Source organism: Melanostigma gelatinosum (genome assembly GCF_949748355.1).
Source record: "Melanostigma gelatinosum genome assembly, chromosome: 18".
Lineage (NCBI taxonomy): Eukaryota > Metazoa > Chordata > Actinopteri > Perciformes > Zoarcidae > Melanostigma > Melanostigma gelatinosum.
The window spans coordinates 13770930-13796524 of record NC_136651.1 but is presented as its reverse complement, the minus strand read 5'-3'; the positions used below and the strand labels follow the sequence as shown (position 1 = coordinate 13796524).

The 25595-nt window shown below is 43.7% G+C and overlaps 1 protein-coding gene across 1 annotated transcript in view; it reads right to left on the bottom strand.

Annotated features, from left to right (window-relative positions):
• epha5 (EPH receptor A5) overlaps positions 1–25281 on the bottom strand; it is a gene marked incomplete at its 3' end in the record, with an annotated part of 47730 nt that extends 22449 nt beyond the window's left edge. The window contains exons 1-4 of the mRNA XM_079289286.1: positions 25228–25281; positions 16819–17539; positions 4042–4197; positions 3599–3937 (exon numbers count right to left, since the gene is read on the bottom strand). Of these exons, the coding sequence (XP_079145412.1) occupies positions 3599–3937; positions 4042–4197; positions 16819–17539; positions 25228–25266 (1255 nt within the window). The 5' untranslated portion in view covers positions 25267–25281. The remainder of the gene's footprint in view (positions 1–3598; positions 3938–4041; positions 4198–16818; positions 17540–25227) is intronic.
• Positions 25282–25595: the final 314 nt, after the last annotated feature.

The following is a 25595-nucleotide window of genomic DNA, read 5'->3' as shown; positions in this document are numbered from 1 at the left end:
CAACACAGTTAGAGGGCCGTCGCTACTCTTGACTGTCAGACAACCATCTGCCCGCTCTCATTCTCTCTCCTACTGCTGCTGCTGCTACTTCCGACAGTTAATAGTCTGCCAATGAACTATTTGTTCAACAAACGGGAACAAACACTCCTTCAAAAACGGCTCTTTTCTCCAGCCTTCCCTACAGATGGAAGCCCTGGGAAGGAGAGCATTAGTCTCATGTTTTTCTCATTTCATGACGCCATGTGCTGCCCATTTCATTACAAGCAAATCAAATGAACTACACAGGCCCATAACACCCGTAAACATTTTAAAAAATGGTCTCCCAAAGCCCATATGAATTTGAATCTCCATTTAAAAGGAAAGTGTTGAGAAAATATTCCTTTTAAGGTGTAATAGGTTACACCTTCTACTGTTTGCAATTAGTAGGGATAGAATAGCTTTAATTAGCAACTAGTTTATATGCAGCTTAATTAAACACTAGCTTATTTGCAGTTCTAATAACCAGTAGCTTATAGCAGCTTAAATAGTCTTAGCTTTAATAGTGACTCAGGCAGTACTCATATGAGACAGTAGGGCGAGAGAGCAGCAGTGGAAGATTACTGGCAGATCACTGGCTTAACTGCGTCACAAGAGCAGGGCCGGCAGCGTAGAGTAGGCCCAGCAGCCTCGGGCTGTATTAAACCAGTCACCCCCCCGCAGTCGACAACACCTCACTCACACTGACGGAAACCAACGCCTATTGGGAGGGGCCAAAGGTGAATGGACATTCACGGCTTCCAACCAAGCGTAATACACGGCTTAAACGTGATACGTTTGCATCTTTGACTTTGACTAATGTATCAAGGGGGCGGACCCCATATATTAAGGATCATGCTGAAGTGTTGAAGTGTGTCTTATGGTGGACCTCTGCGAGGAAAATCATTAGAGCCCATGCATGTTTAATTGTGTTGGCTGAATAACTTTGTTGATAACGACCACAGCTGAATGTGGGCAAAATTTCCCCTGATTGGTGCAGTGAGACCCGCGATGGCTCAGACATTGGGCCCTGGGCCAGAGCAGGTCTATTCTATTACTGTGGAAGTCTGCGCTTAGTGCCTAGAATAGAAGCGACCAAAACCATTGGGACTTGTGCAATGGTCAGACTCGGAATGCCCCTCACCCTAATAGGTCGCAGATTAACACAACCCAGCGATCGAGCCACTTCTCTCACCAAACGCAGAAGGCGACACATCATCAAAAGAGGGGTTACCTTAAGTACCTTCTCGCTCACCGAAGGCCCCACCTATATAGACTCTATAGGCATCCCAAGAGGCGTTCCTAACGAATACAAACTAGCAGATCAAGTCGCAGCAGGTTTTGAAAACATCCCCATAATCGCAGCCTTCTTTCCGATCACGCCCAACAAAAACGTGGACCGCATAAACTATGTTCATTACAATGTCTTGCGTCTTGCTAACCTTACTAGGGACGCAATTGAAGGGATGGCCGAACAACTCGGGCCGACCTCTCTTATAACTATGCAAAATAGAATGGCTTTAGACATGTTGTTAGCTGAAAAAGGGGGTGTTTGCTCAATGTTTGGAGACCTGTGTTGCACTATCATCCCCAACAACACTGCGCCGGACGGTTCAGTCACCAAAGCACTGAATAGTCTGAAGGCACTGTCAAAAGAAATGCAGGAGGCATCAGGGATAGACAATCCATTTGGAAAGTGGATGGAAACCATGTTTGGAAAATGGAAAGACCTGATCTTGTCAATAGCAGTGTCAGCGGGAATGTTCATTGCAATACTGGTATCATGTGGATGTTGTATAATACCCTGTATTCGTTCTTTGGTTAGCCGTCTCATCACCACTGCCCTCTCCAAGGAACCACCACCACCCCCTCCCTATAGGGCCTACCCCGCATGGGACTAGCAGATCAGCCTGGTAGGGTCAGATGAGGCAGAGCCAGACACATGCGTGTAACAGGACAGAAAGGTAAAGAAAGTGACGTCCTTCAGACGTCAAGAGAGGGATTTGTTGAGAAAATATTCCTTTTAAGGTGTAATAGGTTACACCTTCTACTGTTTGCAATTAGTAGGGATAGAATAGCTTTAATTAGCAACTAGTTTATATGCAGCTTAATTAAACACTAGCTTATTTGCAGTTCTAATAACCAGTAGCTTATAGCAGCTTAAATAGTCTTAGCTTTAATAGTGACTCAGGCAGTACTCATATGAGACAGTAGGGCGAGAGAGCAGCAGTGGAAGATTACTGGCAGATCACTGGCTTAACTGCGTCACAAGAGCAGGGCCGGCAGCGTAGAGTAGGCCCAGCAGCCTCGGGCTGTATTAAACCAGTCACCCCCCCGCAGTCGACAACACCTCACTCACACTGACGGAAACCAACGCCTATTGGGAGGGGCCAAAGGTGAATGGACATTCACGGCTTCCAACCAAGCGTAATACACGGCTTAAACGTGATACGTTTGCATCTTTGACTTTGACTAATGTATCAAGGGGGCGGACCCCATATATTAAGGATCATGCTGAAGTGTTGAAGTGTGTCTTATGGTGGACCTCTGCGAGGAAAATCATTAGAGCCCATGCATGTTTAATTGTGTTGGCTGAATAACTTTGTTGATAACGAATCTATTGCTTTGATATAATAAATCTGGATATTGATATAACTAAACGTCTCTGAGAGCTTTCGTCGTATTCTTAAATCTGCCCTGGGTGTGAAAGATAGCTTTATTTTTCACAACAAAAGCCAGCAAAGCTTTCACTATTTACAGCTATGGGGAGTAGTTGGACTCTTTCATTGTCTCATGTTAGAGTGGTCTTTTATGTTTGACCACTGTGCTGCTCACTTTAGTGTTATTGGTTTAGTGCCTTGCTCAAGCATACTTTACAGTCACACGGAACTTCTAAGCTGCTCTGGCACGGCAGATAATGAAATATTCCCAGCAGCTGCATGTGCAACACATTATACCAGCTAAAGGTTGCTTTTTTTTTTTTGCTTAGAGTTGATGAATAAAAGTACTTCCCAGCATAAAAACAACATGCAAACTTGCCCATCATCTGCCTGATTCATCATTTTTGATAGGCAGGCAGAAAAAAACACCCCCTGCAAATCAAGAGCTTTCACTGTGGTCCCGATTCCTGCAAAGATTGTTGATGGAATGCGTTGCCTAATTGAGGGGACCAAGCTGCTTTTCCAATGACTCTGAATGCAAAAACAAAACAAAAATAGCTTTCCACTGTGCAATGTTCCCTCATTCACTGAAAGGATGGCGCACGAGACACAATTAACGCAGCGACAGATTTGTTGGAAAAATAATGATCGTGATAATTTGATCATCTGGTGTCTTTGTTGCCAAACTAAGATATTTGCGCCAGAAATCCAACTTGCAGGTTGGTGTGTGGAAGTCTCAATAACGAGGTAAAAAGAAAAAGACAAAATGGTGATTTGTGTTGGGAAGTTCAGAATAAGCTTGAATATCGGGGGAAAAAACAAACAAAAACAGGACAGCTGTGGTGCTGATTGGAGAAGTCATGGGGAGGCTGTGATTGGCAAAACAAAGTATTGACAGTTGTGACAGATCCGGCGCAACATACCTGCCTGATTGGTTGTCACATTAAGTGACACATACTGCTTGGCGTGCTCTTTGGCCAGCTCCGACACCCCGTTGACAGCCTCCAGCAGGAAGCTGTAGTTAGTGTGTGACTGCAGGTCGGCCACCATGACCGAGGTGTTTGACAGGCCGACGCGGCGTGGCAGAAAACGTACGTTGGGGCCGCATTCTTCCAAGCCCCTTCCATCGGGCAATACCTGTCTGCACAGGATGTTGTAGCGCACATCCTTCCTGCCGCCGGTTTCCATCGGAACGGACCACTCCAGGAAGACGCTGGTCTCGTTGACATTGGAGATGGCGTTACGTGGAGCAGACGGAGGGCCTGAGAGAGATGGAAAGAGGTCACGACAGCAACATATCCAAGAATAAAAGTACAAAAACTGTGAACATCAGTTGTAAAATGCATGTGCAAATATAAATGCTCACGTGTGCAGGCCATATTGGGAGGGTCGGAGTCGATCTTGTAGTATCCGTCCTCACAACTGCAAGCAGTGGCTCCCGGCTGCCTGGCCACACTGTGGGGTGGACATTTACTGCAGGCCAAGGACTCCAGCAGCGAGCGGTAAAACCCCACTTTGCAGACTGAAAGACGAGGAGGGGAGGGGGGCGGATGCCATGGGATGTTTTGGGTTGGATAAAGATGAGATGATAAGAGAAGACGTACAAATAGGAAAGGGAAGGGGGTAAAGAAGAAAAAAATGTGGGGGAGAGAAAAAGCAGGACAGCATGGTTAGTTCTTTAGGAAAAAAAAAAAAAAAAAGGAGGTCAGCATCGACATTTTCCCTGGGTGGTTGTGGTTGTTTTCAGGTTTCACATCAGAGATACCGCTGTAGCTGCAGGGATGAAATTAAAGAAGCATTCGGCTGTCACATTTGTATTTCTTCTTTGTTCCTTCTAAAGTCTGATTTCTTCTCATTTCCCTCGGGGGGTTATTTCTTTTGTCCAACCCCAGCTCTCTTCCTCTGTTTTTTTTTTATATCTTAATCAAAAAAAAAAAGATTATTTATTTTCCTATTGCGGAGCTTCCCTTCTTATTCATAGTCTTCAACTCAGTGAACATCACCTGCTTAAGAATCACGGGCATCTGCTGCACAATATTGTACCCACCCGGCCGCATATGGGAATATACAAACAAGCACTGAAACAGACATAATCTCTCTTCCTCCCACACAGACATACACTCTGTTGATCTAAGTGGGGCAGGTAGACAGCGGGGTGACACACTCGGAATGTTAACACGGGGAGAATACATCATCAACCTCTGTCGCCATGGCTGCGCCCCCAAGCCGACCAATTACCGACTTATCACGCCATCATTTTCTTCCTGATTTTGCTGTTGCACCCTGACGGATACAAATAGACCGACGCAATAGAGGATGAAATGATGATGGGATATCGGACTGCCGATGAGCAGAGCTCTACACATACATACGACAGAGAGACAGTCGAGGACATAAGAGAGGAGATATCATGATCTATGCTCGTCCTCGAAGGGCGTAAAGGTTAGGAGCTGTTGTTTTCACGCGCTCTTTTTTTTTAATGTGGTTGCTGTGAAGCCCATTCAGGCTGCAACTGGGATTAACAACTTCATAATTGAACTTCAGGTAAGAGGACAGAAGGACAATTAATCGAGGAGGGAAAAGTAGGTGAAAAGCAAATAAGACGAGTGAAGAGAACGGTGGGAAGAGAGGAGATGAGACAAAGGAGGAGTGTGTGTGTGTGTGTGTGGGGGGGGGGGGGATTTGTGTGTGTCTGTGTTTCAGGCGTTAGGCAGCAATAGCTCTGATTCCCCTTGACGGAACCTTGGTCCATTGTCATGGAACATTAGGCCTGAAAAATTCTCCCTCTGCCCTGGATCGCTCTGTGTCTCACCTCTGCTTCCCACACACACGCTTCAAACACATATACACACACACACACTAGAAGCCTCTGTGTGGCCTTGTGTGTATGCGTGGATTGGCTTAGCATGTAGGCTGCCACACAGACTAATTACGAGTTGATCGGCTCAAGACATTGCTTTTGAGGCATTCATGAAGCTGGCCTAGTTTCGAATGAGCAGATAGCAATGCAGCTGATGACATGATTCATGCTCGACAAAGCACAGACATGTCTTTTGGGCTTATTTTACTCAGATGTGAAAAGATGGTCTAAATGCTTGACTTTTGCTGCCGTTGAATTTTTTGTTAAATGCTGAAAAAAATGGATGCATTGGTATTAAATGCATGATTTTTATTGAATGTCCATTTACTTCATCTTACTCTGCTGCAGCCTAATGATGTAGAACCGTATCACCTTCCATGAGAGCGTGCGTGTGCGTGGTGGGCTGAGGCATTCAGGGCAGTAGGACACACTTGATCCTTTGTCTGCTTCAGCCCGTTGCCACGCACACGTTTATGGTTGCATACAGATGTATTGCCATCGTCTGGTGTCCAGCTCTCCTTGACTCCATCCTCAAAACCCCCCATGGCCAAATCAATAAAACATGGGGTGGCAGCTCATTTCACAAAGACAGGCACACATGCAGGCAGTGAAGTAGACAATAAGCAGCATGATAAAAGAAATCATGAAAAATGGAAAACCCCCTGAACAGATTCATAATTTGAGATAGTATGGTCAGATATCATGCCAGTGTAACTATCATTGTTTTATTTTTGGTGCTAAACTCTCACCACCTGGTGTGGCTCTGCTACACTCCCTGAAGATCCCCTGTCAATCAAACAGTATGCATGGGGCACAGTGTGATACTCTGATGGCTCCTACTTGGATTTCCTGTTGATGAAGTTTTGAGCTTCTGTGGATTTATTTTTGTCTGCTGGCCACAGTGGCTGTCACTGTGGGGTAACACTTTTATATATGTTCTTTCTAACTACAGATTACACACATACACACCTGAAACATATCGTATATTATTAAATATGTTCCATATCTGATCCCGGGTTCTTCTTGGCAAAGGGTGAACATAAAACTGCATTAGTTTGCTGAAAAATGTTACTGCTGAAGAGATAGAAGAGTCAGCCTGATGAATAGATATTTTGCATAGACAAGTAGACATAATGTGGAGATTATATGACATATTTTGGTGAAATTAAAAATAATGCATTCATTTCCCCTGGAAGTTGCAAATGATTATGAGAATGATATAAACATTTGCAATTAAAATGTGCAAATTGGTGTGAAAAAGAAAGTCAATACCAGTTGACTAAAACGAGCCAACGGTGTAGATGGTATTGATTATCATTGATTCTAGCTCATTTTCCCTTTTGGATAAATAGATCATCCTTGCTCGACAGGAAAAGTGGACAAAGAACACGCGTGGAAGTGAGCATGCATTGTGAGATGTGACATGGGCGGGGTTAACTATATATATATATATATATATATATATATCATGCTCCGTTTGACTGTATTCGTTTAATTATGTATCTACGGATTTACCACCCACAGGCAAAAGAGGGCATAAGGGTCAGGGCAGCCAGCTGAAGGCTGATAGTTAGATAAAGCAATTAAATTGCCACAGAGAGGCAATAAGAACATGTATGTTCAGTGTGGAATCTGAGAACTGAAGGGTAGTCTTAAAGTCCATGTGGAGGCTCAGGAAAAGAGCGGGAAAAAACCAAAAAACCAACAAGTTGCTTAAATTACATTTATGAAACTGGATTACTGTGCATGTGACTTACTGCTTTCATTTAAACTCCAAAGACCATCTACCATCATGGTGGAACAAAGGACTGCTGTAAACATTGAGCTACGGAGAGATGGTGATGGAGACGTCAGCATTGCTGTTGACTCTTGAGTCTTGTTTAAAGATGAATGAAATGCCCATCACCCTAAAGGTATGGCCAACTGTGACCTCTTGATCTCGTTCCATGTTCATATTTGTATGTTTTTAGTAAAATTGCAAATGAAGTACAGATTAGTTTTTAAAATGAGCAGTACCATACATTTCAACTCTCAAACCTACAGTTGTATTCGCTAAATATATATATATATATATATATATATATATATATATATATATATATTGTTTTTACTTTGAAGTTATCTATTTTCTTCACTTTAATCATCTCTTTATTAATCATCCTGTCAGATTTCCTAGAAATTAAACATCTCCAGATGCAAGGAAAGGCTTAGATCTCTGGATGAGGTGCTTTACTTGTTAAATTGTCTTAAAGGGACACACCCACTCACTCATGCATCTTTGAATGCGAGCAAACACTGACAAGCACACACTTGCTGCGGTGAGATTAGTTGTGGTCATGGGCGGCTGACTGAAATGGCTCATTCGTCATTGAGAATGCCAATGCGAATAGACAGTGTTGGTGGTGTTAGCGTGTGTGTGTGTGTGTGGGTGTGTGTGTTTGCATGTGCCCTTGGGCAAGCTGTCTTTCTGATGCCACGCAGCTTTTAATGCACAGCACAAAAGGGTAATAGGTAATTAATATGCAACACACACTAATGTGCCTTCATGCATTTGCGTGTGTGTGTGTGTGTGTGTGTGTGAGGTTAATACCTAATTAATATGCATCACACTCTGGCATCCCAGGCAATTCAGGATCCAGCGGTGTCCGTTGATGCCTCTTAACGAGCGTTTCATTGGAAACATTTCATTGTAAACATGTTGATTTATATGACTGGCTGTCGTTTGGTGGGATTAGAGGGAGTAAGCGATTAAGGCAGAGGGAGAGATGCATACTCAAAGGGGGAGGGGGGGGGGGGACAGGACAGAAGTTAAAGTTGTATCAACAGACGGTTGGATTTAAATTCATTTATATCGAGCTAAGACACAGCAAGGATGCAAATATTAAAATAAATTCCTAAAACAGAAATATAATCACTGGATGAAGGGACAGTATTCACAACCTTCTGGAGACATGACGAGTGCCAGTTGGGTAGTTGGCTAACTACATTGAAGAAAATGGAAAGTAGAAAACGGTCTGCAGTGATGAATAAAAGTAGCAATTCCAAAATGTGTGAATACTCCGTTAAACAATGCTTTCAAAGTACAGACGCAAACACACTAAAATAATCGAAGTACACCTCATGTATGCATTGTTACGTCATGAAATAGTGTACTATTAGCACGTTACTTATGCATGTGCATGCTGGTTAAAGTGGAGCTAATTTGATCTATGCTGTTGGGTAGTTTAATCCATAGTAATGCAACATGTTACAAGCTTGTCGTAAGTCGTGTGAAGAGGTTCTGCAGAGTAAGTGCAGCTATAGTCGGCCAGTAAATGTGGAATAAAAAGTGCAATATTTCGGTGACATTAAGTGGAGTACAAAGTAGCATAAAATGGACATGCCCGCGGAAAGTACACATATTTCAAAATTGTTCTTAATTGCACAAACTATATTTGAACTATTGTTACCGTTGTTACATTCCACAACTGAATTTCAAACAGAGCTTCACGGTCAGACAAAATAACGTCTCGCACTATTTATCGAACGTGACATGAACTCATATTTCCATCTTTCCTGTCACTCTTCTAACTGTACACGGATTCAGCAGTATTTGGCATGCAAGTAAACAGTTTGACAGAAGAAACACAAAAATGGTGAAGCCGAGTTTCAACACAAAGCCCATGTTGTTAACCGATACCATTGTGAACCAATAAATCAGGCAAGGAAACATGGTAAATATCCTCTTCCTGCATTTGTCCCCCAGCGAGCCACTGGCCTAAAGGAACATAAACACAGCATGTGTGTGAGCGTCTAATTGTGCGTTTGCATGAATGAGGGTGTCGTACCTTCATGCATTATTGTTGCATTGCTGTGTTTGTGCGCATGTGTGCATGTGGCGATGCATGCTCACATTCACGTATGCCTGTGTGTGAACACAAACAAAGCCAGATGATCATACCACAACAATATACAATCAAGTCAATGGGGTTTCCTGTCTTTTGGGTGGCGGAGGAGGGTCATTGTTCAGCACCCATTTATTCCCAGGCCACGAGCTGACACCCAGAGGTCCAGCAGGTCACAATGGCTTTCCAACTGAAATCAATTTATTGCCCCAGTAGATTAAACATCAGCAATACATCAGAATGTGAAATCAAGTGTCAAGGTATGCTGAACAACGACGACACCAGACTGAAATGTTATATTGCCTTTTCAGCATTTTTATGTACTTGATAAATGTATGGACGGTTCAACTGCAAACACAAATTACAAGCACCCGCAGATTGGGTGTGCAAGGGTCAGGATCTCAGCGCCATCACAACACTCCTGAGACGTGTGCTGGAGGTGGAGCGCTGTCAGCTCAGACGTAAGTATGTGGAACGCATGGAATGAAATCGGTTGTGAATCGAATTATAATTTCATTTGAACCATTTATGCAGACCATTCATGTTTCCGTTTGCACATGGATATTACATTGCTATGTGTTTGCAGACGCACATGTGGAGACTGTAAGTCCCAACTTAAACTCACCCAGATGCTGTTTGCACTTTCATTCCATTCCCAGGAAAATGTGTTTTGATGTATTTCTAAACAGGCAGATGTTATAATAAATGATCAGGTAATTTAGAGATTTGTGGTTTTTTTGGGGTTTTTTTTGCAGCGTCTGCATTAGAAATGTATAGCCAGGATATTTTACAGTGGCTGTATATTTTCACAACGTCAAAGTTTGAATTTGCAACAGGCAAACAGACATTCATACAGCTTTTGTTTTCCAAAAAGTGAGGAGGGTGCCAGTAAGGTAAAGTAAAACATGCATATTCATAGCGAACCTAAATTCTGCTCCATCTCAATCAAAGTGTGCATGTGTTTCAACTTCACCTTCTTCCAGACTTCTAGAACAGGTGCAAGGAGAAAACGAAAAAAAAAACCTCAACAACAACTGTCAAAGCGTATCATTTGGGAAAATAATCTCCTGACCTAAATGCATCAGGAGCGTCCACAACTACCAGTCTAACCAGTCCTACGAGCCAGCGCTGACTGGGACTCTGGAGACGACCAGGCTTTCATGGAAAGAAGCTGGCTCTGCTGAATGAAGCATTTTATTAATATTTCACCAACTGCAGCAATGTGTGCGTCTATGTGCGCTTCTATCTTTGTGAGGACATTGCGGCTGGCCCGCATTTCTTTAAAAGAGGTGTTTGAGGGTTTAGACTTGGTTTCAGTGGTGAGGTTAGAATTAGGTTTCGGTTAAGGTTAGGGCGAATGGGGAGAGGCACCTAGTTATGTTGGTTATGGCTGAAGATGGGGGGGGGGGGCTAGGTAATGCACTGTGTCAATTAACGTCCTCACAAGTATAACAAAAAACTTGTGAATGTGCGTGCATGTTAGCAGGGGGGAGGGGAACAGGGAGGAAGCACTTCTGGGAAAGTCAGTTTACCCAACAAGCACTCAGGAAGCACTTTAGTTGTCATGACAGCATCACCACGTTGAGATGATGGGGTGATGGAGAGCGGGCTGGGGAGGAAGATGGAGGAGAGAGGGAGAGAGTAGTGTATTGAAAGAAGTCCGGACGCAGCTTCCAATTGAACAGGATCTTAAAAGATGAATGGCAGCTCTTTATGCAATAAATCCAGTCGAGTCATATTTCAGGAGATGACGGAACCAAAAGAGGCTTCCTGCCACTTGCAGATTTCTGCGCTATGATTCCCCATGCTTCCTCTGTCTCTTGAGGAACTCAGGGATGAGTAAGGCTTTCTGAATACAGATAGCTCAAAATGATAGAATTCAAAAAAGGCACACGACGATAGATACAGGGGAGCAAATACCAGACTAGCGATGCCATTCAGGTTGAGCGAGTTCAGATCAAAGGTTTAGGCTGCACTCTTGCAACCACGACAGAGGTTTGATTTGTCAACACTGAAAATATACATCGATCAACGATAGATGACGGTTAGATGAGCAAAAAATAAACGAGGAATAAATACCTTGTTTTACCTGTGGCTGTGTCTTGTGAATATTTCAATAACTGACCAACTGAATGAAACAACTAAAGCAATCCACAGCAAGGAGGTGTTGGAAGCCAGACCCTGACCAGCACATATTGAAAATGGCAGATGCCGCCACGATCATGCGTGTACCCCCGTGTTACGCAAGCCACTGTAATACCCCCGTCACCGTCAACCGCAGGCCCCGCACTGAAACACGCTCGTTCGCTATCCCATAATTCCGCGGAGGGAGAAGGCAGGAAGCTTCCTCGCATTGCTACGCCAGTGGGACAGTGTCTGATGGCAGCAGCACCACCATGACCAGATCCAGTTTGACATAATGCTGCAGTGACGTCTGATAGGCAGGCAAACACAGAGCAACATCAGGGGAGCCCGGATACTGAAACACAGCATTGTCGAGGGGAATCCAGCTCGGCATGACACACTTAAGAAGACGCTCGAGGAACGGAATACTCCGTGGTTTTTTGTTCTTCTACCAGTGAGCGGCAGCGCATCATTTCGTGCAATTATTTGAATTGATGATACTATCAGTCGTCCTCGTTGTCATTCGCATTCCTCATCTTCTGTCATCCTTTTTCCTCTTCTCTGCTGACTCTCGTCCTCCCCCAACTCCCCCCCCCCCCCGACTTCGCTGCCCATCTTATACCTCCAAGTCTTTTCTTCTGTCACTTGAATTCAGTGCAGCCTGAATCCAAACATCGCCAAGCTGTCAATCCCAGGATTCCATTCAGCCTTTATTTCATCTTCCCAACATCCCATATAGCCCTTATTCCACGAAACCAACAATGGATCCCAGCCCTTATTCCATCATTACAGTGCGTCACTGAGCTTTTTTTAGTGGCATTAAAACATTTCAGTCAGCTCATGTGACATTATTCCATCATTCAAGGCAACACACCCTTCAACCTTTCATCTACAATTGTTTTATAGTCACTTATAGACATATCCTGGTGCCAGAAAGATCTTAAACTAGCACTGACCAACCTGACGATTGTTAAGATAATGTGCCATGTAAACACCTCATCCAGGTTTCGAGTCAGCATGCTGCTACATCTTCAGCTACATTTGCCTATAGTTAATACAATAAAACAAACAAATACAATTGATAAATCATGAGTTTAAAAAATTAATAAATAATGTAATCATGGTGAATTTATATCAAAGTCTGGTTGTAGTATGGTATTGTGGTTTTCATCTTCCATTACTGGTGGTCAGATAGAGAAGCCACATCCAGCAGAGGGTTTACTGCAGTTCTGCCAGCAGAGACTACAAACTAGGTTCTTTCTTAACTCACTTTAAACAAATGCTAACGAAATGACAGAAAATTGGTTGAGAATAATGTACAAATTGATTCATCATGCTCAATGCAAACATCGCACCATGAATATGATCCAAACCATTCAGCTGTTATTCCCACAGTCCTTCTAGTGTTCATTCAGCCTAAATCACATCTGCGAGGCTGAACTCAATCTACAATCACCACCCCCCCCCCCCTCATCCATCTGCCCACTTCTCTCCTCAGTTATCCTTCCTCTATTGCAATCACCGCTGAAACAACACTCATCCATCTCTCTGTCTCTCTGCCCTCACACCCTGTGGTGAGAAACCTTCCATTTATCTTGGGTCCCCTTGTTTTTGCCATCACGTTCCCCTCTCTGTAATCCTCCCATCCTCCCCGTCCAGCCATCCATCTAGCCGTGCATGCTCCTCCCCATCTCTTCAGTCTCGCTGGGCTGACAGTGCTGCAGGCTATCACCAATTACCCCAGCTAAAGTTATGCCTACATCTATACATCTCACACAACCACATACAATGTCGTGAGATGTCATCCGACACAATACCCGACATCTCCGGTATGAGGAGACGGCATCGCCACACACTTCGTATGTAAATGTGTGTACTGTCTGTGTCTTTCACTCTTGCTACAATGGAAACGGATGATCAGTTTAATCCTCCGATGTCATAGGAGTAAATAATAAAAAATACTAAAGTAATCAAACACTGAGTCTGGACAATAGCAGAACAAAGCAACGAATAACAACACAAATCCAACAATGCTGGTGTATTGTGGTTAAATGTATTCCATAAACACAGATGTACTATTGTGTGCGTGTGTGTGTGTGAGAGAGAGAAAGAGAGTAAATAAGATGGAATAAGATTGTTAATGGGGGGAGATTTCTTTTTTCTATAAAAGAGTATTACTGTCATATTGTGTGTGTGTGTGTGTGTGTGTGTGTGTGTGTGTGTGTGTGTGTGTGTGTGTGTGTGTGTAAAAGACAGGAGAGTGCTGATGAAGTGGCAGCAGTAAAGAGGAAGAGAAAGAGGGAGGGATGGCAAGGCAATGAGTGATAGGCAGTCGCAGAAAGATAAAGTGAGAGAAAAGAAAGACAGGGGAAGAAGGACAGAAGAGTGTAGACATAAAGCAAATGAGTGAGACAAAGAACTCAAGACGTGAGACAGGACAAAAAGACAAAAGAGGGGGAGGGAGAACTGTACGCAATGATTTCTGTCCTACATTCACAGAGGCTGCGCTAAACCACGCTCCACTAGGCAGCACATGCAGCCAATACAACCAGGATCAACACACATTCTCTCTCACTTTGTACTGTACTCCGACCTGCAACCCGCTGATTCAGACTACTGTAAGACAACCATGCTTATTAAAGCACTAACAAACGGCTGAACAGGCTGTAAAATAGAAAATTGTCATCATCAATGCTGCATGTCTTTGTTAAAACACATTCACTGAGAGGGCAAAATAGACATAATAGAGCGGGGATGAAACCACCAGACCCAGTGCAGCTTCTCATATCCAGACAGACAGATGTTCAGAACGTTCACATCTGAAAAGCAGACACCAGCCCTAAAATACATAGAGACTGAATACATAACTCCTCGCAGTATGGAGTCCAGGAAAGCTTTCAAAACACTTAATACTCCGACGTGAGCGAGCGACATGCACATGAAAAAGTGTTTGCCAAAGAGAAGAACACATATGGTTACAAAGCTCAGAGAGAGGAAATCCTGCCATGTTTCTCTCTGTAGACACTTTCAAAGGCCGTCGGATTCATCTGCATCCGAAACTGAAAATCATCTCGTCGCTTCAATAACTGCTTGGAGGGTGTTCTACTCAGACAGGTGTTCTGGCTCAAAAACATTGCTCTGCTGCAAAATGACGGCGAAAAACCGGTCGCGAGGCGGACGTTTAGCGTCTTGCAAAACTTTAATCACATCGTCATCAAGCAGACACCCTCACACCACTTTGGCGGATAGAGGTTCAAAGGGAATACCGCTTTCTGTCTGTCTCTTTAAATCTCGGTCTGCACCAGAAAAGGGTTTTTTTTAACTGATGTCTCATGAAACAAAAAAACACTCTTTTAATCTTCGCTGCTGCACTCATCAGCTCCATACAGACACAGACCACTTCTTTCTCACACGCGTAGTGTTGTTTTTGTTTTCTTTCTATCTATGAAAAAGTGTGAATACAGTTCGATCCAACGAGGCTTTTGAACATTGTGAATGATATACTTTAGCATCATCTGCCCACTAGAAAATGAAAACGGAAAAGCTGTTTCCTCCATGTTGTGTTTATGACACATGCATATTCACAATATATCTACATCTCTAACAGGGAAACATGCAAAATATATAGTCTTTATAAACTATGCATTTCTGCACAACCTGAAGCTAGAGGGGTACCTGGAGCTTCATAGTGTGAAGCGTAGGGCCACTGTCCGATGAGCGATTCGGGGATGTGTCTTGCTCACAGACACATCGGCACAGGACACGGAGCAAACCAAGGATCGAACCACCAACCTCTCTACCCCATGAGCCACTGCCGCCCGTGTGTGTGTTTCAGTCTGAAGCACAAAAGTCAACCCCTGGGAGCTTTAACGTCTGTACAAAATCCCTGCCAATCTATCGAATTAGTTCTTGAGATATTTCAGTCTGGATCAAGGTGGTCGGTGATCCAAACAACCGACAGTTGGAGAAAACAAAACTGCAGTCTACAGTATTTGGTGTACTACTGTACAAGCATCAGGATGTCAACAACTAAAGCACGTTGCCAATAATGCAGACAGCCAGTCCAATCCAAGAGCCCAAAAAGCTTTTTTTTAATGACACTACTACTTTTTATGTGTAATTCTTCGTATTCTGAGTAATTCTAAAGTGCATACATCTTTATTCTATACACGTATAGTATATGTTCCAGTATACAGTAACACAACATCCTCAAAGATGCTTCTCTCATAGAGACAAAACACACATTTTTATTTATTTTTTTAATACTCCTGATATACACAGCACAGAATGAAAACGCCAGAGATATTTATTGCATTTGTTCGTTTTTTTGCCTCATCAGCCACAGGTCTGTGTTACCGCACAGTCGGTGGCAGTGTGACTCCAGGCAGGCCAGTGGCACACTTGACAGCTATTTCCTAATGATCTTCCCACAGAGACTCCATGTCTGACAAAGTTAAGCTGGAGATGGTGCACACTTTATTACACTACGTTTTTTTTTAGTTTTTTTTTTTTAGAAGACATATGCTGCATCTTAAAAAGGCCATGCTTTACTTCTGGAGGCATGGTGTGATGAATTCAACAGAAAATCTGATTTGTGAAATGCTCCCTTGCACACCTGCAACCACACATTTCGATGTTCCATACCACGCAGCTCCATGCCGCTGTAATAACTTCTCTGGAATTCTTACTGAAATTTTTCGCCACGCCACTCAGAGATGCTCTTGGTTTGCGCAAGTAGAGTCTCGTGTTCAGGTCTGAAAATTGAGTAATTTAAAGACAGCGCAGAGGAAGATTGGAGAGGAGTGAAGGGGAGGAAAATAGAGCGGCCCTGGGCGCCCGTGGAAATGGCAGTTAAGGTCGGCGGTGGGAGTTTTTGGGCTCGACTCGGAGCAGAACAGCGGCTGGATGAGAGCAGCAAAGTGCTGCTGGGCTCGGGGGAATACCCTCCTCCACTAAGACTGACGCATAAGCAAGAAACACTCTTAGTAAAAGAATAAAACCCGTCTGTGCACACACTCAAGCACACAATACTAAAAACAAACGTGTGCATGGATATAAAAAGAAACAAACGGGATGGAGATGGCAACCCAAAGCAAACCGGCACGCACCGACAAACCCAAAAAAGACCAAAAATGTGAACCCTGGGAGACGATTTTAAGTAAAAAGCTGGAAATTCTCACATTTAAAAATGACTGGTGACGATAAAAGAAAGAAAATGTAATCAGTTCATAAACTATTTGTACGAGCACCACTTTGCACACAAACCTCCTCTTACCTTGACACGATCCGTTGATTTCCTCAAATCCCGGCTGGCACACGCACTTCCCGATCGGCACCAGCCATTCTCCCTCCGTGCTGCAATGCATCCTGGGAGGCTCATATAAAGGCAGAGAGTTATTGACGCAGCGGCCCACTACCTCCACCAGCTGCGAAGCCTCCGAGCCCGGGATGGTGTCGGGGAACTCGGCCAAACTCTTCACTCGAAGCGGGCAGCGTTTGTAGAAAACGCGCACCGACACCAAAGCGATACAGGCCCCCAAATCCTGAAAAGCCAGGTAGAAGCCTTTCTGAGTCAGGGGACCTAAATCGCGGACTTCCGTGTTGAGTTTCATCACGCGGTCCCCAAGGTCCAGCTCGGTGAAGCTCTCGTCGGCCGCTATGGTGTCGATTTTGATGTATCTGCTCTCCTTCATCGCCCTGTCTTCCTCCTCCGTCATCCCCGTCCCATCGCTCATCTCTCCGTCCTCCATTTCCTCCTCGCCCCCGTCCGTTTCGTAGTAATACATGTTAAACGTCTCCTTGCAGGTCCCGACCCCGCCGGGCAGGCTGTTGCAGTCTCTCAGGGTGAACTTGAGCTCGATGAAGACCCGCTGGGCGCCCTCGGTCAGGATCCAGTTGGTGTGGAGCCAGTTGTTCTGGTTCTGCTCCATCACCCGGCACACTTGGTAAGTGTGGATCGGAGCGTAGTCCTCGTCCACTTCCCCGATCTCCTCCCACTGAGACAGAGAACGGAGTACAAGAACCTCAGAATTGTACTCAAGTACAATACTTTGCAGTAATGGTATCGACAAAACTCTGTTATCTGTGCCAATATCAGAGTATTTTGAATAATACCCACATGTGATGAATTGAGACGCATGGAGATGCAGTCAGAATGAGCTACGCAAACCTGTTTGAGAGGCTTAACACTGGCGAGGAAATTATAAAGAGAGAGTGTGTGTGGCTAGATAGCAGAATAATCCTCATCCCTTCCACCTCGTTTGCTCCTACTGCAATAGAGAGAAAGGAATGAGATAGTGTTATGGGGTGTATATGCATTTACCATGAAGTTGTCAGCAAAAAAAATGATTAACCTGCCCTTAAAGGTGTGTTCATCGGTGTGTAGTGCATAGCCATACCTCCATAAAGCGTGTGTGTGTTGGTTCCTGCCTGTATGTGTGCATATATGTAAATGATTCTGTCAGTGTTCAAGCGTGTGTGTGTGTGTGAGCGTCTGCATCTATGCCCGTGTGTGTGAGTGTCAGACAGCAGCATTAATTCCCTCTGCAAGTCTCCTGGGAGGTGGCTATTATCTGCATCACCAGCACTCTCCCATGGCTAATACAGGCGCTTCATCATGTCACTGTAATATGGCCAGAGGGACCAGACTATGATCTGGTGTTATAGCTTAATAGCCCATATTAATCAACCCTTGCTTGAGTCGCCGTGTACAACCATCTGTCTTTGTCCTTTCTCTCTCTTCTCCGTCTTGTTCTCCACTTGTCTTTTTTTCCCCTTCTCATTCCTCCCTGCTTTCGTCGGCCTCTTTTCTTTTCTGTGTATTATCATTCATTTCCTGAACCATTTGTGGATGAATCAAGGTACAGTCAAGTATTATTAGACATGTGTTTAAAAACACACATGCCATCCTCTCTTATTAGCTCTTGGGTTTTTGTTCAGCTCCAGTTTCAAGTGATTAAAATTTTTTTTTTTTTTAATCTGTTCAAGTTGACTGACAGTGAAAGGACAAACATGTCTGACAAAATGAATAATTCATTCCCTGTTTGGCATTTTAAATGACAGACGTCATCGTCGTTGGGCATTATATTAAATTAAAAACACACATAAATCAAAAGTAATAAAAGTACTACCAAAATAAACTGTTTAAACTGTAAAATAGTTTTGACGATATAAATCTCAGGCTAAAAATGAAAATAATGAATACATTTATCTCTCAATGATCATCAAACAAAGTGGAAGAGAAAGGTTTCTCAGCGCCACATTAGCTTGAGTTTACAAAGTGTTTTACTTTTGTCGGCGACTTTGCATATATGCCATTTCTAAATCAGTTGCATTTCCAGTTCGAATCATGAGTAAGAGAGTATCCTGAAGTGTGATTTGAAGGATCCCATTGTTGGATTATGTTCTATCTGTAGTTTATGACAGGATCACTCCTGTTACATTGTTAAAAGCCTTCGAACAAACGATTAATGTTGGTGCACATACCCGGGGTAAAGAGGATCCTAAAGCTTTCCATTTCATGTTATGTCATGAATGGATCGGTCTGTGGCTGGATTATTTGGAAGAGAGAACACCAAATTAGTAAGTAAATTAAAGTTTACAGTTGAATGATTTCTATTCCATGCTGTCTGCCTGTTATGTGCTGTGGACAAAGAGCTGACAGTACAACTACAAACTGAACACGGGTCAGATACGACATGATGCCGCTTATTTGCTTGCCGCAAAATAAGCCGTTAGCGACAACCGCAAAAGGTTCAGCCCACGCTTTCTAACCCCGTCGTCAGAAATATGCATTTCCTAAATACACACCTAGAATCACATTTTTCAACTTCAACCAACCTGAATTCTTCAAAGGGCTGTTTGAGGGTTGACTCTTAGTTTATTAAGAGTAAAGGTTAGACATAGCCCTGGGTAAAGGTCAAACTAAATCCATCATGTCTTCACAAGTACACACCGTCGATGCACAGACCTGATCTGTGGGTGCTTGAGTGTGACTGAGTCCCGATCCCTCCCAGACTCCAGCCCAGTCAGTCCAAGTGCAGACATTAAGCCTCTTACTGGTTAGATCACACAGATCCACCAGGCTGCTCCGGGCTTTACACAGCTTAACACACACACACACACACACCATCATTGGTAGCCCAGCAGGGAGTTTAGCAGACGACCTTCTCCAGTTATGCCTGGAACCAAACGGCTTCAGTGTCTGTGTATAAAGTGTGGTTGCCTTTGTTGCCACTGGAAGTCCAGCCCACTTTGCAGCTCTACTGTAATAACAGTGTTTGATTACTGGTGTAAATTGACACGACACTCGAACAGGAGCCATTTGCAAGTTTGAAAAGAGCACTGAGACGCACACACTTCCATTCAAGTCAGCAGGAGTTTGACTCCTTTGCTTTTAAAAAAGGTTGCATGAAATGATATCCACAATCATCGATGCATTTCCTCGCAAGGCTAGAAACGAGACAGCTTCAGCAAAACAACAAAGGGCTATTGTTTATGGAGAAAAGGACAGATTTGGTGGAGTAGTCACGGGCAGAAGGAAGGGATTGTGATGACTTTGAGCTTTCCAGGAAAGTCAGGCCTTTCAGACCTCCTCACGCAGCGCTAGCCTCAACACTGAACTGTCCCTATAGGCATCCCTCTGGCTCCTCATTAGTGTGCATTTGTTTTGTTGACTATCGTGTGTGTGTGTGTGTGTGTTCTGCGTGCGAGTCACATCCGTCAGCAGACCCCCTGTGGCTGTGCTGAGTGCCCTCCTGGCTCTAAGTCTATAAAGCTGTCCCCAACTTATTATTACCGCCCATTACCGCTGACCGTCATGACACTGTGATAGAACTGTCCCTCTCCCTCCTTATCCCTACAAGAACCCCCCCCCCTATTTCTGCTCCCATCTAATTCACTCCAACATCACTCTTCTTGTGCCTCATTCCTCTGCCTCTTCATGTCATCCGTGTCCATCATCGTTTCCCCTCCATGTGTCCTCTATTCTTCCTTTCACGATCCAATCTTAAGTCTAACCTAGAAACACTGCCCCCCCCCCCCTTCTCCATCTCAGCCTCCTCAAGTTGCAGCTTCTGACTTCCCGTCTTCTTCTTCCTTGTCCCCGATCATCCCTTCCGTCACACCTTATTCTAGCGATTTTCCACCATTCTCGTATAGCCCCGCTCTCCTCTCCTCCCGCCACCTTGTCGTCCCTTCCTTATGGTACCGTCATGTGCATTAAGGGAAAACCAGGCCTGCTAAACAGCGTACGAGTTGCAGCAGAACGAATCCCGAAGCAAACTGAACTGCTCAGACAGCCGCTGCCCTTCCTCATTAGGGACGGAGAGTTCAGGACCCTGACACGTCGGGCCAACTGTTAGCCGTCATTGAGCGCCTGTGCCTCACCATTGCCCAGAGTATTTCTGCAGTGCGTTCAGCCCCTGTGATGCTAGCTTGCCTTTATCTTCGGTCAATTAAACATGCTGTATCAGCGAGAGGCGGTCGATGAAAGAGAGCTTTCTGAGTTCAGCAAAGCAAGTTACACCAATTTAGCATGGTTCCACCTCATTTTCTGTTTTGCTTCTTTTGTTTTTTGCGTCTCACACGAACATACAGACTGTTTGAGCTCATCATCCATCATCAACTTCAGCAGATTTAAGTGCAGGGTTGTCAGTCCGATATCTAAAATGACAATGATGAATTTATTATGTCATCATACAAAATGCACATAACACACTTGGCCAAAGCCAGCAGTATTATTGCAATATGTATATCACAACTACTAATGCTGCGTTCACACCGGTCGCGTTGATTTTTTGACGCGTGTCGAGATTACATACAAAGTCTATGCACAGACGCGATGAGACTGGCGCGCCGCGATTTTGCAATGGCGCGGCACGTTGGACGCGTTATTGCAGTGCGGTGGACGCCGCAAAATCGCCAACGCGCGAGTTTGGCATTCCGATGTTTGAGGGACTTCCACAACACGTACAAAGCAGCAATTGTCCTTATTCCTTTCACGGTTGACAGCGGAAAGAAATGGCGGCCAGGTGAACGGCTTCCAGGACGATAAACCACGCCCCCTCTCCGGCGCTACGAGATTTTGCGGCGTTTGGTGTGAACACGACCGGCGGCGCGTTGGACGCGATTGTGCAGTGCGTTGGACGCTTTTTTGCAGTGCGTCAAAAAATCAACGCGACCGGTGTGAACGCAGCATAAGACTGGGGTTTGAGTTATAGAAACTATTCACAATGAAATTGCAACGTCGGTCGGAAAAAAAATTGCAATTACAGCTGCGGCGATTCGTCCATTATTCTTCAGAGAATTAACTGTTAACCATTTTAATAATCGATTAGGTCATTAAGTCATTTCTTAAAGCAAAAATAAGTATTCTCTGGTTGCAGCTTCTCCAATGGGGGTATGCTAAAATACATTCATGAACCACACAACATATTCAGGATGGTGGACTGTTACACAAAACAAGACATTTGAAGATGTCACATGGGAAAGTCAGATCATTTTTGACATTTTAAAGAATCCCAATTAGATAGTTTCCTCAAATCGTTCAGCCCAGTGGAAAAGCAGAATCAGGCAAAGAAAAAAAACGAATTTAACATTCTCATTTGTAACTTTGGGTCAGACAGTCTCGTCTTCTGCTTAAAGCCCATTTCAACAGATTCACAGTGGTGGGAGAATGGTGGGCTCGTTTGGCTTGTTCGTCTTTGTGTAAAGAAAGGTTTTTCTGCAGACTATTTCCTTTCATGGAGGCCTGTAGCGTGGCGTGCGACAGTTGTCTTTGTATTTTCTTCTTTGAAACAGAGAAATTGAGGCATCACAACGTGTGTCATCAGTCAGCCTCTGTCAATAGGTTCTTTGAGGTCGGCTTGGTGTGTCAGCATCTTTACAGGCCCAGGGGCCATTGCCAACTCATGTTCGGATAAAGACTGAGCAAAATGGGAGGTAATTGAGACTGATGGACAGAATAAAATAATCCATATTGTGGGATCCATCCCTTTAATGGCACCTTCCTTCATGACTTTTCTTACGTTTCTTACGTATTATTCTCCCTTCAAGATGCTTTAAGAAGCAGCAGATAAAAGCATCCACCCAAATGCATAATGATCAGCAATAGTGAGGAAGCAACCTTTCATGAGCCAACTGAAATTCCAATGATACCAGCTCAGTGTCGTCTAACTATAACTCAAATGTGCTCAAATGTAGAGCCTCAAGCTAAATACTTAAACGTTGGCGGTTGCTTTCTTCCTAATAATCCTCTTTGTTGTTTTTTCATCAGCCAAATAACCTATGAATACCGTCCTACATTATCATTAAGCACTAATTAATTGCATTCAACTACGTACACACACCATTTCTCTCTATTCTCTCCGACCTAAACCCCTTTCAACCTCATCCGTTCTGCTGCAGTAATCATACACTGAGACATGGGTAGCAGACAAAATGAAACTAGTTCCACTTTTAAGATCTTATTGTCTCGTCCTCTAGTTTATCACTGTCTTCTTGACTGGCCATGAAGAACTCGCATTCAAGAGGACTTTTATTCGCGAGGTCACAGGAGCCTGGTTTCCTCAGAGTTCTCTCTCACACTCTTTGTGCAGATCGCCATCTCTCCACACCTGTCTCTCAGCATCGCCAGACTTCCGTAATAGATTTTTTAAGAAAGAGACACTTCGTAAGGCCTTTATAATTTCAGTTTATAATATGCTTGTGTATAAAGAAGGCTGTGTACACAGAAGATAAGAACACTCAATTCTAAACAGTTCAAGGAGCTCATCATAGATGAGGCGAGAAAGGTTTTTAGTGAAAAATTAAGCTATTAATTGTGTTTTTACAACCTACTACGTCAGTGTCCCGCTGTTCATTGAAATGTGTCAAAACAATTTCAAGGTCATCCATCAAGTTTTAAACACTTCTCTTTCAATCCCTTATTTTACTCCCATCTCTCGTTTGCTAAAATGCATGTTTCAAGAACTTTCAAAGCACATTGGAGCTTCGGGAGAAGAGCGCAGCGGAAAGGAGATGGCGAGATAAAGAACAGACGAGCAGATGACAAGAATGAGAAGAAAACGGGGAAAAGGGAGTAAAAATGAATGTTCGGGGACTATAAAGGATGGGAGGGGCAGGGGATGAGAAGTGAAAACAAAAAGTGAAGAATGAGAGGAGAGATGATGATGATGGGGCTGGAGGAGAAAACCAGGGATGAAACAAACGTCCTCAACGTCCTCAACAAACCTCCTCAACGTCCTATTTAGCCACGGAAGATTGTTGCTGCCAAATGTGTGTTTGTGCACGTGGAGAACGTGCGAGTATGCTGCAGATCGGGTTCTGCCGTATATGTGCTGAGCATGATGGGAAATATAATGGCCAACGACGATGACGTCTGTCATTTAAAATGCCAAACAGGGAATGAATTATTAATTTCGTCAGACATGTTTGTCCTTTCACTGTCAGTCAACTTGAACAGATTAAAAAAAAAATACATTTTAATCACTTGAAACTGGAGCTGAACAAAAACCCAAGAGCTAATAAGAGAGGATGTCATTATGAGATCCTTACATGGCCTTATCGCGTCTTTTCTTTCCTCTCCCTCCGTCCCTCCTGAAAGCTGTTATTTATGCGGGTGCACTCTAGAAACCACATGCCATAATCACATCTTCATTAATATGAAATGCGCATACGGCTGCTTTTGTCAGCACTATCTCTCCCATCTACATACAGCCACAGAGTGGGCCGTGATTTGAATACCCAGAGCTGACAAAACGCGACGGTCAGCACTATTGGTCCGGCGTGTAACAGCTGCATATTTGCCAACAGGAGTGGCGACTATGTGAGAGATTTGCCATGTGGATCAAATGGATGCACAAAATGAATTCCTGTGTAGAGCGACCGCAGCAGCACTATCGATCCCTTGGAGGTTGGGAAATTTCATTTTTAACAACAAAAAGGTGGCAGATTCGGCTGTCAGCTACTGTCTCTTGAGTCGAGGTCGTGTTAAAGCTCCAGAATACATTAATACATTTATTTTAAATGAGAGTTCTTTTTCATTAAAACACAATATACAATACCACAAAATAAGTGTTTTCCAACTCTAGTGAGTCATTCTTTAATTAGCCTTCCCCATGGGAATACTTGGTCATGGAATTTCAATTCCTGGCTTGAGAATAATATATCCCGCGGTGACTTACAACATCTTATTCATGAATTCAATTGACCCTGATAATGAACTGAGAGTTCTTGGTAATGAAATGACCTGAAATAACCTTGATAAAACAATTGAAGAGCCGGTAGTTCAGTGTGAAATAATGACGTCACAGGTGCCTTTGGTCACACGCTGAGAGAGAGTTCACAACTCAAAACTACAGAAACTGTTTTGGACGGACGCAAGTTTATTGTTAGAGAGTCAAGTAATTGCTGATGGGTAATGAATCTTCTGAAAGCCGATACAGATATTTGAACGACATAGCTTTGTTTTCATGTCATAAGGTGTTTCGACTGTGACAAAAAAAAACCCACAAGAACACATCTGTATACTTCTACTCAACAGGAGCCTCCAAAAAGACAACCAATCATGAAACAATGACACTAAAAAGTTGTAGGTGTCACCACAACAGCATTTGTCAAATTGTATTCTTCTTCTGTTGTAATCAACCAAGAATTGAAAGATCTTAGCAATGGTCATACTCACCCCATTCTTAGGATAGGCCACCCATCCTAGGTCTCCCATCACAGAGCGAGAATCCAGCAGGTTCACTGTTAAAGATTAGAAACACAGGCAGCGTTAAGTATGGATAAACGACCAACATAAAACAATTCACAATCATATGTATTCAGCTGATAAAAGGTGAAATCGTGACAGGTATATCACCGAGGCTGACTGCTGTGTAGATTTGGACGAGAGTTTGGAGAATTGTGAAAGTCTCTCTTGTAGTTATAGGCTGACAGGGTAATGACCACTTTCAATCTCTGTAACCTACTAAACTGGTTTTAAATGAAGACTTTGAATTTGAAAGGAATTCATTACAAGTCGTTTAAAAGCCACATCATGACTCATGA